This window comes from Sciurus vulgaris, assembly GCF_902686455.1.
Source record: "Sciurus vulgaris genome assembly, chromosome: 4".
NCBI classification, from domain to species: domain Eukaryota; kingdom Metazoa; phylum Chordata; class Mammalia; order Rodentia; family Sciuridae; genus Sciurus; species Sciurus vulgaris.
This window is the reverse complement of record NC_136464.1, coordinates 16,595,076-16,613,052: the sequence shown is the minus strand read 5'-3', so window position 1 is coordinate 16,613,052 and position 17,977 is coordinate 16,595,076. Positions and strand designations below refer to the sequence as shown.

At 43.7% G+C, this 17,977-nt stretch overlaps 1 protein-coding gene across 2 annotated transcripts in view; it reads left to right on the top strand.

Annotated features, from left to right (window-relative positions):
* PLEKHS1 (pleckstrin homology domain containing S1) overlaps positions 1–5,890 on the top strand; it is a 29,399-nt gene extending 23,509 nt beyond the window's left edge. For both annotated transcript variants that reach the window (XM_079136300.1, XM_079136299.1), the window contains exon 13: positions 2,876–5,890. In XM_079136300.1, coding sequence (XP_078992426.1) covers positions 2,876–3,055 — 180 coding nt within the window. In that variant the 3' untranslated portion in view covers positions 3,056–5,890. The remainder of the gene's footprint in view (positions 1–2,875) is intronic.
* Positions 5,891–17,977: the final 12,087 nt, after the last annotated feature.

The window sequence follows — 17,977 nt, the reverse complement described above, 5'->3', positions numbered from 1 at the left end:
GTGCTTGCATGGAATCAGACTGGCTCAGGGACTGCAAACCAGCTCCTGGAAGGAGCCTGTGCTTTCATTTTCTCTTCTGTGAAATCAGGGGTACTGATAGTACCCACCATGGCAGAATTAAATGAGATAATATGTTGTCACATGCTTAAATCAGTGACTGGCACTTACTAGGTGCTCATTGTAGGTACTATTCTTTTTACTTCTTTTATTGGCCATGCAACATTGGATAGGCTTGGTCTTGATATCACCATACCTTCCTCGTATAGTTATTGTAAGAATTAAACATAATATGTAGGTATGCACTGAGAATGTGTGGTTTTAAAAGGCCAACCTATCTTTAAATGGTCTCTCCTATTAGTATAATTTTCATATGGCTAATTCCTTCCTAGTTTATTTTATTTCTAACTTTTGACCCCATGACTTTGGGAAAGTCACTTCCTTCTCTGGGCTCTAGTTTTCTCTCTCTAAAGTGAGAGGTCTGTTTTCAAATTGTGCTTCTTGGACTTCTTGGGTGGCAATTAGGAGAGAGGAGAGGAGAGGAGGGGGGCAGTGTGCTGGGGCTTCAATTAGAGAGTCCATGGTTTTTCCTTATCTTTTATTAAACAGGCAAGTTCCCCAAATATTGGACTGTCTTATTAGCTTCCCTTGAAAACACAGTTTCATGACTTGAAATTTCTGAAAAACACACTGCTAGATAATTTTTCTTCCAGCTCTGAGAGTTTGTGATTATTCACCATATGTATATCAGGGACATTTCTTCTCTCTTCTGCATCATTCAATAACCCTGCTGGTTGGACAAACTGTCCTATCCCTGCTATCTAAATGGTAAACCCAAAAAGTTTGAGCAAGTTGCTAAGACACCTAACTAGTTAATGGCAGAGCAAGGACATATTCTTTCATTCATTCATTTCATTCCTTCGTTATTTATTGAACATCTGCTATATGCTGGAGACTGTGTTGTGTTCTAGGGCTGCAAAAATGGACTTAGCTTGAGCTTAAGGAGCACATAGATTAATGGATTTTAAAAAGCTTATTGTGGGCTACTCACCATACAGTGTGTCCCTGAGACATGAACAGTGTTTGAGTCAACTTTTTCACTGATGTGAATTAAAGACCCAACAAGAACAACTCTAGAGGAGGAGCAGTTTGTTTCGGGGGCTCACAGTTTCGGTGGTCTTGGTCCACAGAAGGCCAGCTCCATTCCTCTGGGCTCGTGGTGAGGCCGAATATCATGGAGGAAGAAGGTAGCAGAGGGAAGCAGTTCATTTGATGATCAGAGAGCAGACAAAGACTCCACTCTAGAGACACAAAATACATACCCCACAGCCACGCCCCAATTCCCACCTCCTCCAGCCACACCCCACCACTTCAGTTAATCCCATCAGGGATCAATCCACTGATTGGCTTAAGACTTTAACAACCCGATCATTTCTCCTCTGAATCTTCCTGCATTGTCTCATGTGATCTTTTGGGGAATACCTCACATCCAAACCATAACAAATAGGGAGCACATAGGAAGAATGGAATAAATTTATTGGAGGAGGGCCAGGAGGGTGTCTCAGAGTTGGTGGTGTTTAGCTCGGGTAATGAAGACTGGATTAGAGTTCATGTGGTGTCTTCCAACCATCCTTCCAGCCATCTGGTAACAAATGCACTGACTCTGCCAAAGATCCACACTGGTCAAGATAACTTTCTGTGCTGTTCTGGAAGTTCCAAACAGTGCTCCACCCCAGACATGGGCTCAGATGCCAAGTAAAGTTTCTGGCTGGGAGCAGATCCCCGAACCCCACCTGGCTGTCGCTGCCTGGCTTGCATCATGACTGTCCTTGGGGACAGGAGAGTCACTTGCACGGGCAGGCCCTCCAGCATTTCTCTAGGCTCAGTCTGTCTTCCCCATCCTGTTGATGACTCCTAGACGCTATGGAGAACTGTGGGGCGGCCAGCAGCATGATTATCTGGAAGATTGGAAGTCGCCCTCCTTCTCCACCATTCCTGACTTCTTTGCTTTATGTAAAAATGTAGATATGAGTCTCTTAAAATTCAAATACCTGGTCCCTGTAAGGAAATAGAATGTCGGAAAGGAAGACATGGAGTCAAAAGAGGAACAACCACAACCCCTGTTATCATAAAGCAACTGAGCCACTCAGATCTACCTTTCTTGTTAGGCTACAGTTGATGGGAGGTTGGGGTAGGGATCGTGAAAGGTGAGGGGAGAGAATGTAAGATTTTTTTTTTCTTTTGGTGCTGGGAATTGAACCCAGGGGCATTTAACTTCTGAGTCACATCCCCAGCCCTTTTTTATTTTTACTTTTTTAAAAAATTTTGAGACAGGGTGTCACTAAGTTGCTTAGGGCCTTGCTAAGTTTCTGAGGCTGGCTTTGAACTTAGCAATCCTCCTCCCTCAGCCTCCCACGCTGCTGGGATTACAAGCGTGTACCACCATGCCCAGCGGAGAATGTGAGATTTTTAAAGGTGGGGAAATGTGAGTTTCAAAGAGGAGGACCTTCTAGATTGCAGGAGACACCTATCAAACTTCAGTTTCCTCCCAGTTTTGTCTGAGGCTGGTCCTGTCTGGTGGTCTTATTTTGATTCTCTGATTTTAAGAGGTCCTTTTAATTCTTGGTACACTTGGACCCTTCTGCGCCCCCTTGAAGCTCTCTGGAATCTGCCCTAGAGGCTCAGGACAGTGGCTTCCAGAAAATGAAAGCCATCGTCCACCTCAGTAGACATGTCATCCGTGGCTTCCTCTGGCCCATCTTAGGTCATCCCAGGATGTTCTTCCGAAGCAGCTTTGAAGGGTGTGAAGGAAGAGAGTGAGGACCAGCAATCCTGACTCTTCTTCAGTCACTTAATTTTCTTCTTTCTTGTGATTTAGAAAATCAAGCTCTCCATTGGGCGGATCCCAAATTCAGAGAAATTCCATGCTGTGGCCTGTGGGTGCCTCTTAAAACACCAAGGCGTTGTGCTGGCCCAACCGGAGAAGTCTGGACTGCAGAGGGCGCCAAAGAGGAGTCCAGCCATTAGAAAGGGCCAGCAGAAAGGGACAGGGGAGTAGCCAGCCACCACCACCCTGCAGCAGAGGATGGAGCCCTGGACTGTGCCAGCCCGGCCACTCAGCCTGGTGATATGAGACAAGCCAGCACCTCTCTCAGTCGCTGCACCTGCACCTTACAGGGGGATAACTGTCCCCTCTCTGTCACATCAGGAATGTTGAGAGGGTCAAGAGGGATAATTACTAGGGAACACAGTGAAAATGGAATGCCTTGTTATCTGAGACTTTGTCCCAAACACCACAAGCACACACTGGGTAAGTCCCTCATCTCCTTAGCACACACTGTGTTCTGTGAGGTCGTTGTCACACAATTGCTTCTTTGTTCAGGAACGTCCATTTGGAACTACCCATTCCAGGAAGGCAAGATTCCCCAGAGACATGTGAGACCCTCTCAGCCTTCCCAAATACCTCCTATGACTCATCATTCCCAGAGTCCAAAGCGTGGACAGAGGGGCCACTTGGATTCAATGCATGTCTTGTTTGCTGAAAGACCCGGTAACAATTTTAGAAGTCAAAGCAGTTTGGGGTTCAATCCAGAAGTGACCTGCTTGCTCCACAAGGAAAAGGAGAAACTGCTTAGCACTTGCAATTTGCAAGCTCTTAACTCATTGGTGCAATAACAAATTGATCCTGGGAGGCCAAAAGAATCAAATGCTTTTGCATAAATAGAAAAGCCAAGACTGAGAGCTGAAGCACTCATCAGGTCAGGGAACTGAGAGCACAAGGGGTCTCGGGAAGTGAATCCTACCAAGCTGACACTGCACGTGGAGGAAATGAAGGCCCCCCACAGCGAGTGATGTGCCTTCTCCACAGCCCCGAGGCTCACAGCTGCTTAGTGGCAGAACCAGCGATCTACACCCAGCTCTGGAAAACAAATATCCTGACCTGTACTTTTGATTTGGATTAAGATAAGAAAAGACCTTCAGTGCTTAGAAGAGACATTCAAATACATTTCACTTTTTGATGTCCCGATTGTTCAGAAAGTAAAAATGTTCTCGTTTATATGCCCTATTTGACCTACTGTTTCTATTCCTAGAAAGGTATCCTACAGAAATGCACACACAAAGATATCAGTAAAAAATAGAAAGTTTATTGTCACACTGTAGTATTGCTTGTGATAATAAAAAAATTACATGGGGATTGCTTAGTTATGATTTCATGGAAGGTGTTCAAAAGGTTAGCATGCATAGTTATGAAAAAGGTGCACAAAATATTAAGAATCCAAGAAGTAAGTTGTAGCCAGGTGTGGTGGTACACACTGGTAATCCCAGTGACGCAGGAGGCTGAGGCAGGAGGATGGCAGGTTCAAGGCCAGACTCAGCAACTTAGTGAGGACCTAGGCAACTTAGCAAGACCCTGTCTAAAAATGAAAAAATAAAAAGAGCTAGGGATGAAGCTCAGTGGTAGAGCACTTACTAGGGGTGCTCAGAACTGAGGGGTGGCTGGGGAAAGGCAAGTTGCAGTGTGACAGATATAATATCCTGTGTCTGTAATAATGTTTTGGTGTTTGTACCTAAAAACTCCCCAGCCTGAGGAGGTGGCAGAGGGCTACCTCCCTTCCCTGCTGGGGAGGTCATGGGATTGACATTTAGGCATGTGACCTCCTTGTAAACACCCACCCCATCAGGTGCTGTGCTGCTGCCCCTCGGCCCTGCTTTTTGTTTTTATTTTTTACATTTAGAATAATGCCGGTTAAATTATCAGTAAGAATTATCCCTGAGAAGTATGATCAGGGTAGACCCTGGGGCAAGAGACATGTCTATGTTTCAGTTTGTTTATTTGTTTTCTTTTTGCCATAAGCGCAGGTTGCTTTTGTAATAAAAGAAATATATACCCTGCTGTGAGAAGTGAGAGTGTGTGTGTGTGTGTGTGTGTGTGTGTGTGTGTGTGTGTTAAGCCTTCTTAAGTGAGAAATCAAGCCACCTCAGTAAAGGAAACAAAAACCATCAAGGTAAAACCAGCTGGCAACCAACCACATGAAGCCCCAAGTTTCCCGCCCTGGTTTGCTCAGCAGGTCAATCTGCAATTCCTGTAAATGCCACGATGAGACAGAGGGGCAAATGTTGGCCCAAGTCCTTCCATCCCTTTACTGAGGCAAAGAAGGCAGAGGACTGCAGAGCTGATCATCTGCCCAGCTCACAGACCTGCTGGGACAACCCAGAACTCCTGGCCCTTTGCAGAGTGCCACAGGGAGAACAGCCAGCCTGCCGCCCCCTCCCAGTCCCTGAATTTCCCTCCGGCAGCGATCAGCTGGGGTTCTTGTCAGGTGCACATGGCTTCTCCCACAGGAGGGGCTTGTTCTCAGAAGGAAATCTCAGGATGGATTCCAAGGTCCCCCAACCCCAGCCTTCTGACATGGTGGGTCTACTGTGGGTCCTGAAATTAGCATTATCATACCCCCTGGGGGTTTGACTTCTGGTCCACCAAGAAACGTACATTTTGGCAAGGAATCTTTCCGGGGGGGTCCCAGGGGGAGGCCTGTGAGTCCCCGGTGAAGCTGCGGAACATGGAGTGTGAACACTGGCATTCCCTAGGGGCGAGGCTGAGTTGTCAGCAGTTCTGAAAGAGGCTAATCATCCCCCTCCCAGAGAAACCTGGATCCTGAAGAAGCAGATCGAGCTCACTCCTGCTCTCTGTCACCTGCAGGATGGTGTAAGGCCTTCTGGTCTGGGTGTGCCACTTGAGGTGGAGAAGAACCCTCGGCTCTGTCACTTCTGCCTGCCATTCCTCGTCCTATGTGCCTCCCCTGTCCCAGAGCAAGAGCAGCCATACATCCCCAGCTCAAAATCCAGGTTCTTTCTCCTAATGATGCCAGTGGTCCCCAAAAAGCTCTAACAAAACTGGGCATTGAGCCATTTGTCCCAGAGCATTTGTCCCTGGGCATCCAAGGTCTGGGCATTGAGCCATTTGTCCCAGAGCATGACTTTAGGGGTCCTTTTCTGTGACGCAGCTAAGAGCCCTGCTAGATGGGTTGCTGAGCTGTGGGGAGGTCCCTGACCATGGCTGAGGACAGTCTCGAGCCTCATGGTGCATACATTTTCCAGCTCTAAGAGACCTTCCTCACACTGCCTGTCCACGGTCACAAACACAGCCAGCCTTGGTGAAAACGCCATCTGTGACCTTTTTTCCTTCCAAAGTTGCCCTTGATGTTCATCCCAACCCCATTCCAGGTGGCCTGGGTACAGCCCAAAGACTGGCCCAGTCGTGCCTGTGGGGGATGGCCCTCTTTGGTGCCTATTTCTGGAAGAAAGGAGGGAACCAGAAAGGACCATAGCCATTCCTGGCCATGGCTTCTTTGGCCCAAATCTGGTGTGGCTTGGTCTTGGGAAAAGCCAGAGCCCAGAAATGTGAAGACACTCCTCTGGGCTCCCCCAGCTCCATGCCAGGCCTGCAGATCCTGAGCTGATACCTTTTCTGCTTTTGCACAACTTTTCTGCAGGGCATTTGGACGTGTCACTTCTCCAGCCTGCTCCTGGTTCCTGAGGGGTGCCTGACATCTCTAGAACAGGCCTCAGAGGGAGGCTGGGTGTTTCTGCTTTGTTCTCTCTGCTAAGGACGTGAACTCTTGAGAGTGAAATCTAGAGTGCAGTTGGTAAGGTAGGGACCAAATGCACTGGGCCAGGATGTCCACCCTCATTTGAAGCTGTCACCCGGCAGGAGATATGCATGGAAACTTCTAGAACACAGGCCACGTGCTCTTTCATGTTCCTGAATGGATGTAAGTATGCACATGCATACAATGAGGGGCTTAAGGAGACAGAGGGAGTCACAGTAATTCTTTAATGAACTGAGAAGCAGACACAGGGCAATGCCCCTCCCCTCTGAGTAGTGCCAAGTGCCTTCCCTTGGGATGATAAGAGGAACAGGCCCAAAGGAAGAGGTTTTTCAGATTCAGCTGGATTAAATCAGGGTTCTTTTGTGAAGCTGGACTTGTAGATATGTAAGTATATTTTATTGAGAAAACTTTTTTAAATGTCTGAGTTAAAGAAATATTTGTCTACAGATCAACAAGGTGGTAAGATCTTGGGGTCATTGTCCGTATCAACTCTGGCTAGATGGTTCTGGAAAACTTCGCATTCTCAGCAGTGGCCTCTAGAGTTGAGCGGCTCCAATGTGGGCATTGTGAACATGTGGCTATTTAAACCAGTTAAATAAAATTTGGAATTCCATTTCTCAGAGGCACAGTCTACATTTGAAGTGTCTAATAGCTTTGTATAGTAATTGACTACTGCATTGGGCAGCACAGATATAGACTATTTCCATCATCATAGAAAGTTCTAGTGGAACACACCAAGAGGAGAAATATTTATACCTGTTCATTCAACATGTTCTTATGTGTCTATTCCCAGCACATTAAGACAGTGCTCAGCTCACAGCAAGTGCCTAATAAATACATGTTAAAAGAAGAAATCGCTACGTTTTGTGTTAAATACTGATTCAGAAACATTATTCTGTATTGATAGTGTTTTTCAAATAAAGTATTTACAGTGGTGACTCTGGTAACATTTCTTTTTCTTTTTCTTTTCTTTTTCTTCTTCGTTTTTTCTCTTTTGGCCTGGGCTCAGATATAATTAACTTGAATAGCAAGCTATGGACCTTTTTAAAGGAAGCTGTTTTCTCAACAATTAGCAAGTTTCTGGATTAGAGCCAATAGACCTGGGGACTGTTGTGAGGACCCAGGAGAAATACAAGGTCTAAAACTCTCTAACAAATTGCTGAGCACACAGTGAGGAAGAGAAAATGAGCATATAATGAGCCTTGTTTTCCTGATGTCACTTGAGAAGGCTCTATTCTCCAGTCTGGTTTTCAAATTACCATAGGCTTTTCTTACATCCTCAGGTCTCTCCACTCTGGGACAAGATCGTGGGCATTCTAAGCGTATGCCACACTCTAAGCACAGGATGAGCATCCCTCATCCTATATGCTTGCCACCGGAAGTGTTTCAGATGTCCGCTGTGGGAATATTTGCACATGCATAATAGGGTATCTGGGGAATGGGGTCCGAATTCTAACCAAGGGATTCAATTATGTTACATATACACCTTGTATATGTCACCCGAAGGCAAATTTATACATTTTTGATCATTTGATGAGTGAACAAAGATTCAAGGTGAGGAATTTTGGTGACATCAGGTCAGCTCTCAAAATGTTCCATATTTTAGAGGACTTTGGGTTTTGGGTTTTCAATCTGTTTCCTAAGGGTAGAGAGACTCAGAGGACGTTTTCCCCTTTCTCCGACACCGGTGGGTTGCTTTTGTTTATGCTGTGGGCCGGGAAAGCAGATACTGTGGCTTTTTTGAAGCACGCCTGCACTCAGAGTCTGCAGGCCAGAGTGTGGGTGTAGGAGTGTTAGGAGAAAGGACATTGGTTTTTACCCAGGGGTTCTGGGACACCAACTGGGGGCTCAGTGGCCTTGGCGGGGTGGTGAGGGTGCTGTCTTCTACTGGCCTTGGTTCTCACATATGTTCTGAATAGGTGAGACCACCAGAGACATGACTGGGGTGGGTGGAGTAAAATTACTCTTCTAGAAAAAATAATAAACTATCAGCTACCAAAGTGAGTTCAGAAAGGACAGAGATTCACCAAATGAATCCAAATGGGACCGAATGCTAATGGTGATGTGCTCAGGGAAAACCCTCTGCTCACCACACTATTCGCTTTACTGGGTCCTGCAGCAGCCCTGGGGCACCAAGACTGTTACTGCCCCATTGGTGGGTGGGAAACCAAAGCACAGGGACGCTAGGAGCTTGCTCAGGAGGGTGGCTAGCTAGTACAAGGGGAATTCAACCAGGCGAGCTGGTGTGGGAGTTGGCAAACCTGAGTCTCCTCCGCCCTGGAAGCCCCCTGGAGGAGGAGGTGAAGCTGAGCTCTGGAGGAGGACGACCCAACCAGAGACAGCGGTGTAGACAGGAGCAACCAGGGGAGCACTTGGCAAGTAAAGCTACGGCTCGTGTGGCTGGCTCGGCGTTTTCACGCGTCTCTGGTTTCAGTAACATGCATTCACCACGGGCCTCCTGTCCAGGAGAGCCACTGACGCCCACGTCTTATATTCCAGGAACTGGGGGATTCTACCAGGTCTCCTATTAGGACCAGTTAAGAGGAGCTTGTTTTACAGTCCTCTGTTTAGATGGCCACCTGCTCTCTATGTCAACCAAGTTAACATACCATTAATGCCTATCTCTGGTGACAAAAGGACTAGGTTGGTCCTCTGGTTAGCAGATGAGCACTACTATCAAGCAAGGACTGACAGCTATGAGCCCCGTTACTCCAAATCCTTTGTTAAATTCAGTGTCACAAGCATAAAGGACTATCTGGGTGGTTTGGGAAAAGCTTCAAGGGAGGGGTAAATTGGGGGAATTATGGAAGGGATTTCATATCTCAAGGAGTGAACAGAACTTGCGAAACCTCCGGTGCACGGCCACCAGAAAGTACCTGGAGGGCCAGAGAATTTCTCAGGGGTCCTAGTGGACTCCTTAACCCCTTTCGGTTGTCTCCATCAGCACCCCCTGGTGCAGGGCACTGTGCCAAGCACTGGCAATATTAATAGGAATGAAATCTTTTCCTTGAGGGAAATGATAGCTTAAGGGACATGGGTATAAAAATTGTTTAGGGACAGACATGGCCCTTAGAGAATCAAAAAATATGTCTGCACATAAACTCGTACACAAATATTCATTCATCATTTTTCATCATAGCCCCAAAGTGGAAATGCCAATTAATTGATGGATGGATAAAAATAAAATATGATAAAGCCATATTACAAAATATTTATCCATGAAACGGAATGAAATACTGACACATTACAATATGGATGAACCTTGAAAACATTGTGTTAAGTCAGACATAAAAGGTCATATATCGTTTGATTCTATTTATACAAAATATCTAGACTAGACAAATCCATAGAGGCAGAAAGTAGATTAGTGGTTGCCAGGTATGAAGGTTGGGGAGAATGGGAAAAGATTGTCATTGAGGTTTCTCTTTGGGGTGATAAAGATGTTCTGAAATTAGATAGTTGTCCGACTCTGGGAATATACTAAAAAAAAAACTGAATTATACATTTCAAAAGGGTGCATTTTATATCTAAATAAAAAGTAAAAAAAAAAAAAAATCCATGTATACTCTGTAGCAGGGAAACTAGGTATTAAGGCATCCTCAACCTTGGAGATAAACTTCATGTGTAGTTAAAGACCAAAGGCAGAAGCACCTTGCCATGGTGCTTCTAAAACATGACTTCATGCAAAACTGTTAAGAGTATCCCTGTATGAGAGACAGTTGGCTACTTATGTAATAGGAATTGTGAACTCCTTTATAGGTAATAATTGTTATACTCATTGGATCTTAAAATTACCCCAACAATCAGGGACCCACTTAAGGATAAGTGCTACCTATGGTTTGGATAGAAGGTATCCCCCGCAAAAGTTCCTGTGTTAATGAAGAAGTGTTCAGAGGTGAATCGATTGGATTGTGAACTATAATCTAATCAGTTCGTCCTAGTTTGAATGGACTACCTGGGTGGTAACTGTGGGCAGGTGGGGCATGGCTGTAGGAGGCAGGTCACTGGGGGCATGCCCTGGAAGCTACATCTTCCCTGTGGTCCCTTCTGACCTCTCTCTCTGCTCCCTAGCCACCATGAGCAGAGAGAGTATTGCTCTGCCTTGCCTTTCTGCCATGCCCTTCTGCCATGATGTTCTGCCTCATCTGAGGCCCGGAGGAATGAAGTCAGCCGACCATGAACTGAGAACTCTGAAAGTGTGAGGCAAAATAAACTTTTCCTCCCCTAAGTTGTCCTTGTCCAGTATTTTGGTCACAGTGACAAAAAGCTGACCAACACACATGTCAACTCAGGCGAGAGGGCACACAGTGGCTAGCAGGATACACAGAGCTAGACTACAGCTAAAGAGGAGGATACCAATAAAAGCCCTGAAACAAACAATACACTTCTCGGCTCGCCAACAGCTAAGATGCTGGCACTTGTAAAAGTATCAATACTCTAATACTCTCCTCCAATGCCTTCTTCCAGGAAGGCTGAGCTAACATGGCTACTGGTTTTGCATATTCAGGACTCGCAGGATTTTCCTCTACTCCACGGAAAGCTAACTCCTTGATCAATTGTTTTTGTCTTATATGCTAATCCAACCTTGATTTCTCAGAGGCTGTCTTGCAATCCCATTATCTTGTCATACAAAATTAAAAAGCCTAAACAATAACCAGATCACGAGGTCCCCAGCTAGGAGACCAGATGCTCCAGCATGAGCTATGTGGGGAAGGCACAGGGCTCAAGCTCAGAAAGAGGGAGATTGGTCTTCATCACCGCAGGCAAGCTGCCAAGAAGCTGCCGGCTCAAATCAGGCTGGATGCTGTAATCCAGCTTTTCTTTAATTAATAACTCACACTTCCAAACAAAGTGTGTAAAACTCCAAAGGACTCTGCCAGGATTCCTCCTGGCTTACATAAACCCAACTTGAGCTGGGTTGCAGATTTATTAGGCAATGCTGTGAACATTTTTAATGCAGTATCTATTTACTGAGCTATATAAATAGACTTGATGCCAGTGTCACTGTCAGTTTAGGAAAGATGCTTCCCCTCACATGGGCTTATGTTGGCTGTTAGGCATCTGCCCACTTGTTATGATGTTCAAAGCTTTTCCATACCCAGGATCCCCCTCCCACTGTGATCTCTCCTAACTTACTAGATTTGAGCATAAACCATCCAGACCAATAAAACCACATCAGAATGTCCTGGTTAACTCTCTATGATGTGGGAATGAAAAGAAAAGTAAAGGGAAAGTAAATCCTGTTGCCGTGGACACTTTTAATGTAGTATGTATTTACATGGCAAACGATCAAACCAGGGGGTCCAACTGACATGTCACCTTTTTCTGTAGCTTTCTTCACTTCCCTTCTAGGTAGAATTGATGGCTCCATCTGTGTTTCCACATCACTTTGTGTCCACTTCCTCAGTAGCATGCAGATCTGCAAATGTTTTTTTATAAATATGTAGCCATTTCTCAGTATCCTCTGGGGGATTGGTTCCAGGATTTCCAATGGACACCAACATCCCTCATATAAAATGGTGTTGTATTTGCATATAAACTATGCACACACCTCCATATAGTTGAAATCTTCTTTAGATGCCTTATAATACCCAATTCAATGTAAATGTATGGAAATAGTGGTTATATGATATTGTTTAAGGAATAACGACAAGGGGAAAAACCCATACAAGCACAATATTTTTTCAAATATTTTTAAGCTGCAATTGGTCAAATAGGCAAATGTGGAATGGGTGAATACAGAGAGTCAACTGTGTCTGTTATTCCTGCCCTGATTAACTTGGTGGATTCTTGATGGGAGAAACTGTATTTTGGTAATTTTTATATTTAATAGTTTTAAAGAGTGCTCAGACTGATAATAAATGTATGTCAAGTTAAATGAAATAGGAAGTCATAATCTCATAATGCAAAGGCTTCCATGAAGGGTCACCAGGGCTCCTCTTGGTTTTGGTCACATAGATAGATGAGTTCTTAAGCCACATGGGTCAGAGTCTCTAGGGAAAACAGGGCTCCAACACCCGTCACTAACAAAAGTCCATTTTGCTTTTCTGGGCTTTCTTTTTTATACTAGGAATTGAACCTAGGGGTACTCTACCACTGGGTTACATTTTCAGTTCTTTTTAATTTTGAGACAAGGCCTCACTAAGTTGCCCAGGCTGGCAACTTACTGTCCTCCTCACTCTGCCTTCTTTGTCACTGGGATTACAGGAGTACAGCACTACCTTGGGCCCCCACTGGGCTCTCCATTCTGTAAACCAGGTAGGTACTTAAGCTGTGTGCTCAATACAGGCTCAGAGTTAGAAGCTGTAGAAGATAACTTCTTTACTCCTGAAGACATAGAAAGGAACATGCTCAGCAACACTGGGCACTGTACTAAGAGCTTTACTCTTCAAGGTAAGTACTACCAGCCTCACTTTAACGGTAAGGGAAAAAAAACTCAGAGGTTAATGAACTGTCTCAAGGTCACAGATTCAGACCTAGGCTGACCTGCCTCCAAAGCCCATTCACCACTATCAAGCATGGTCTTTGAGGTCCTACTGACCTGCCACTCAACTGCTGCTTGACCTTGGGTCTGAAAAATTTGCAATTAGTCCTCCATTACCACATCAGTAAAATGGGAATACCATTACTTTTTGACAAGTGACAATGTACTCTTTTAAGGAAACCTTAGAACCTTAAGCCCTATCATTCTAAATCTGTTCAGGAAGACATGTCTAAGTATCATGAAAGAAGGATTATATAAGAAAGAGCGCCTTCAAGTGCCCAGAGCCACCATACACACCATTATAGAGGAATTCAGAGGAAGAGTACGTGTGTGACTACAGATTGGCCCTTTGCAACAGAAGGGCTTACTTTGGGACAAAAAGAATGAATGACAATTGGGAATGAATGGAAAGATGAGGGAGGCAGCAGATTGACCACAGTGTTGGGGCGTGGGGTGGGGATGAGTTTACAATGAGCACGACAGAGAAGAGAGCACGGGTTTCATGAGAACAAAATGGCCAAATGACCCCTCATCACAGGTGCACAGCAGGAATATGCCAGGCCCTTGTAAGGGTTGTTTCATTTAAGCCCCCTGATAATTTATATAAGGTTGAGTGTTAGATGATCTCCATTTTACTGAAGAGGAAACTAAGGCTCAAAAAAGTAAAATTATTTCCCTGGGTCACACAGTTAGTAAATTGCAGATCTAAGGTCTTATGATCTGGACTGGCTAGATTTATGAGAGGAATATGCAAAGCCAGGAGGCCTCTACAATCACTGGGAGCCTCTATGTTTGTCGTCAAATTTTCCCTACAAAATGTCAACTGGAGGACTCTCTTAAACTACCCTCCCCCAAATTCTTAAACCTTGCCCTACTCCTAGGTAGAACAAGTCCGACTCGTTTGATTTGATCTCTTCTGGATGTTCACCGCATCACTGCATTTTGGCCCATGTGGACAGATTTCCTGTTTAGTTTGTTATTTCTTGATACCAGCATAAAATCAAGGTGATTTCCTATCCTTTTTCTTCCCTTTTGAAAATTATAGCTTTCTTCCCCTTTTAAAGTTAATATCTAATGACTTTTTTAGAGTAATTATTTGTCTATTATTCCATGTGGAAAGATCAACAAGAGGCTGGCTGGGCAATGAATAAGGAATTAATTTCCTTAATTCCATCTGATAAATGGCAGCCATGTAAAATACTTTCAAGAGACACATTCCCAAGGATTCTTAGGAGGAAGATGGTTTGAGGTTTCTTTCTTTCTTTCTTTCTTTTTTTCTATCTTTCTATCTTTTTCTTTCTTTCTTATATGTGTGTGTTCTAAATTTCTTTTCATATCATTATGCTTAACAAAGAGTTCCAACGAATGTCAAGAGAGAGCCTACAGAGTGGGAGAAAATCTTTGCCACTCATACTACAGATACAGCGCTAATTTCCAGAATATATAAAGAACTCAAAAAACTACACCAAGAATACAAATAACCCAATCAACAAATGGGCTAAGGAAATGAACAGACACTTCACAGAAGATCTATAAGCAATCAACAGATATATGAAAAAATGTTCAACATTTCTAGTAATAAGAGAAATGCAAATCAAAACTACCCTAAGATTCCATCTCACCTCAATTAGAATGGCTATTATCAAGAACACAAGCAACAATAGGTGTTGGAGAGGATGTGGGGAAAAAGGTACACTCATACATTGCTGGGGGGGGGGGGGTTGCAAATTAGTGCAACCACTCTGGAAAGCAGTATGGAGATTCCTCAGAAAGCTTGGAATGGAACCACCATTTGACCCAGCTATCCCACTTCTTGGCCTATACCCAAAGGACTTAAAATCAGCATACTACAGAGATACAGCCACATCAATGTTCATTGCTACTCAATTCACCATAGCCAGATTGTGGAACCAACTTAGATGTCCTTCAGTTGATGAATGGATAAAGAAACTGTGGCATAGATATACAATGGAATATTACTCCGCCATAAAGAATGATAAAATTATGGCATTTGCAGGCAAATGGATGAAATTGGAGAATGTCATGCTAAGTGAGATAAGCCAATCTCAAAAAACCAAAGGACGAATGATCTCGCTGATAAGCGGATGATGACATATAATGGGGGGTGTGAGGGGTTAGGGTTAGGGTTAGGTTTAGGGTTAGGGTTAGGGAGGGGGGCAAGAATGGAGGAAGGAAGGACTGTATAGAGGGAAAAGAAAGGAGGGTGGGGTCGGGGGGGAAGGGGGAAAAATGGCAGAATGAATCAAACAACATTGCCCTGTGTAATTTTATGAGTACATGAATGGTATGCCTTTACTCCATGTACAGAGAATCAAAATGTATCCCATTTGTTTAAAATAAAAAACAAAGAGTTCCAACGTTGTTATTGTTATTATTTTAGGTTGATTTTCTCATGTGCTCCTTAATATTTTCCTCCCTCTCTTTCTTACTTTGAGGTTTTTAATCCTTTGCACATTTCTTTGAGCCACTCAACAAACACAACTTCTATATATTATTGTATTGGAGAGTTTCTAGGCTACGGACTTTGGTTCTCTCTTGTGGTCAGTCCTTTTGCCTCAAGCAATTCAAGAATTTAAAGCAAGAACTCTAGTATAGATATAATGTGATCTTAAAAAGTCTCTGACCTCCAGAAAATAGAACAATCCATGTTCTGTGACTTTGAGGGTCTGGAAGTGATCTGGCTTCAAATTAAGCTTTGGTCATTGGCTTCTTTAGGAGCAGAGAGAACTGATCTTTAGATAGCCACCAGTGGGGTCCATACCTGTTTCTGTTCATCTGTACATCAATATGTCGCCCAACTGCACTACATGAAGGTATCTTCAAGCTTTGGCCCCAGCACCCAGGAGGGAATCAGAGAAGGACTCAGGGACTTTCAGGTGAAGCTGCAATGGCCATATGCTGTGTTGACTTTCCTGGGATGCCAATGATTAAAGACCAAAATGAATACCCCACAAAAACACAAGTCTTTTCAGATGGGAAAATTCTGGGTCCCGTGACTGTACACACGAAGATTCCACTTGGAAAGGCAGTAAAGAGTGTTGAAAGTCAGCATTCCATACTAATCACCACTCCCACTCCTAAGAACACGGGCCCACAGAGGAAGGTGTGTGTGGAGGTGTCTAGTACACCACAGCACCCCCTCCCTGAGTGCCCAGTCCCACCTGGTGAAGATTCAGCCCTGTGGTCTCCCAGCTGTGCAACCTGAGTCCTGCTTAGTCAGGAACAGCATAGAGCAAGCTTAAGCCAGTAACCATCAACCCCCATGGCCCTTGAAGTATCCTTGTATTAAAATGCTTAGTAACCAAAGTGTCTTCATGCAAAGCAAATCCAGGGTAAAAGTAAACGGGAAAGTGTGCAGATCACATTTTCTCTGAAATGACCGGCAGGTGGAGAGGAACTGTCAGTATTTCTATATGTTAACTGCTTTTCATTTCAGGTCTGGAAATAAAACTGAACTTATTAACAATACATCTGATGTTGATTCTTGCCCAGGTTGACAGTTGCCAAGAAAAATAGAAAGCTACGCTTAACAGCTTAAGTCACCCAGTCCAATGTATCTCTATTAATAAATGCATTGAATTCCCACCATGTGAAAGACACCATGAAGACATAAAGGTTAAAGAGAACCCTTCTATCTTGTCATCTCTGGCATTACAAACTGTCAAGGTGAGCATGTGGCTGCAAATACATGGACTGAAGATTTGGAAAACACAAATCAATGTCAAAGCCAAAATTTCCTCCTGACTTCCAAATTGATAACCAGCCTCTGCCTGAGAGTGGGATTACGGTCTAAGATGTAAATGCTCTTTAACCTTGGGGAATCCTCCAAAATTTTAGTTTCAGTTACTTACTACCAACTTGTATCTGTTTAAGAGAAGTCGTTCATTCAACACATATTTTTAACACCTGATACCTTCCAGGTACTATTCACAGGACCAGAGCTATTAGCAATAAATAAACAAAAGAAGCAAAAAATTGCTACTTTCATGGAGTTTACATTTTGGTAAAATCATCGACTCCAGCATAGAAATTATAATAATAGATCTGTTTCCCATATAAAGTTGTTAGAGAATATATATTTTCTGCCAAATTTTAGGGAAGTTTTATTGACTGACATCTGAATTGAAAATAAACTCTTCTTAATAATATGCAAACTGGTTACCATGCAAGTTAATGATAGCCTTTTTTTTAGAAGTTAATATCATACTAACACTAAAATTAAGTATAACCATGCTATGGATTAAACATCGGTATTTTAAGTTAATCATCTAAAATTTTTAACTATGCTTCACATGCTGACAACATCAACACCCTTTTGTGAATTTGCTGTTATTCCTAAAGTCTTGAGTCTTGCCAGCTTGTCGTTCCCATTGCCAGCATCGTCTCGGCTTTCTTTTTCCGACAATGTCATTTCTTGAATACTTGTTTTTGTCCTGAGAAATAGCAATCCCACATGTGTACTCTTATAAAGGCCCCAAATATTTTTCACTTCGGAATTTTGTTGCATTGCCTGCAAGGTAATCGGAATGGATCAGACATTTCCTAGCAACATCTTTTGGCTATCTGAAGTTCTGGAATTTAACAAAGGATGAAGTACACTGTTTGGGAAAGGCAAGAAAATGGAAAAAACATAAACTTCAGAAGTTGCATTTATCAAAAGAACTAAAAAGAAGGCAACGTTACCAAGGAATTCAATTCTGGGGCTCCCAACACAGTGACTGATGACCAGAAAAACATTCGAAATGAGTCTGACCTTCATTACTGACTCCTTAGATAGTGGCAAATTCTCCAGGTCCCCATCCCCTCTCCATTTTAAGCCTAATCTTCAAGAATGTGCCTTCCCTCTCCAACAATTTGGTGATGT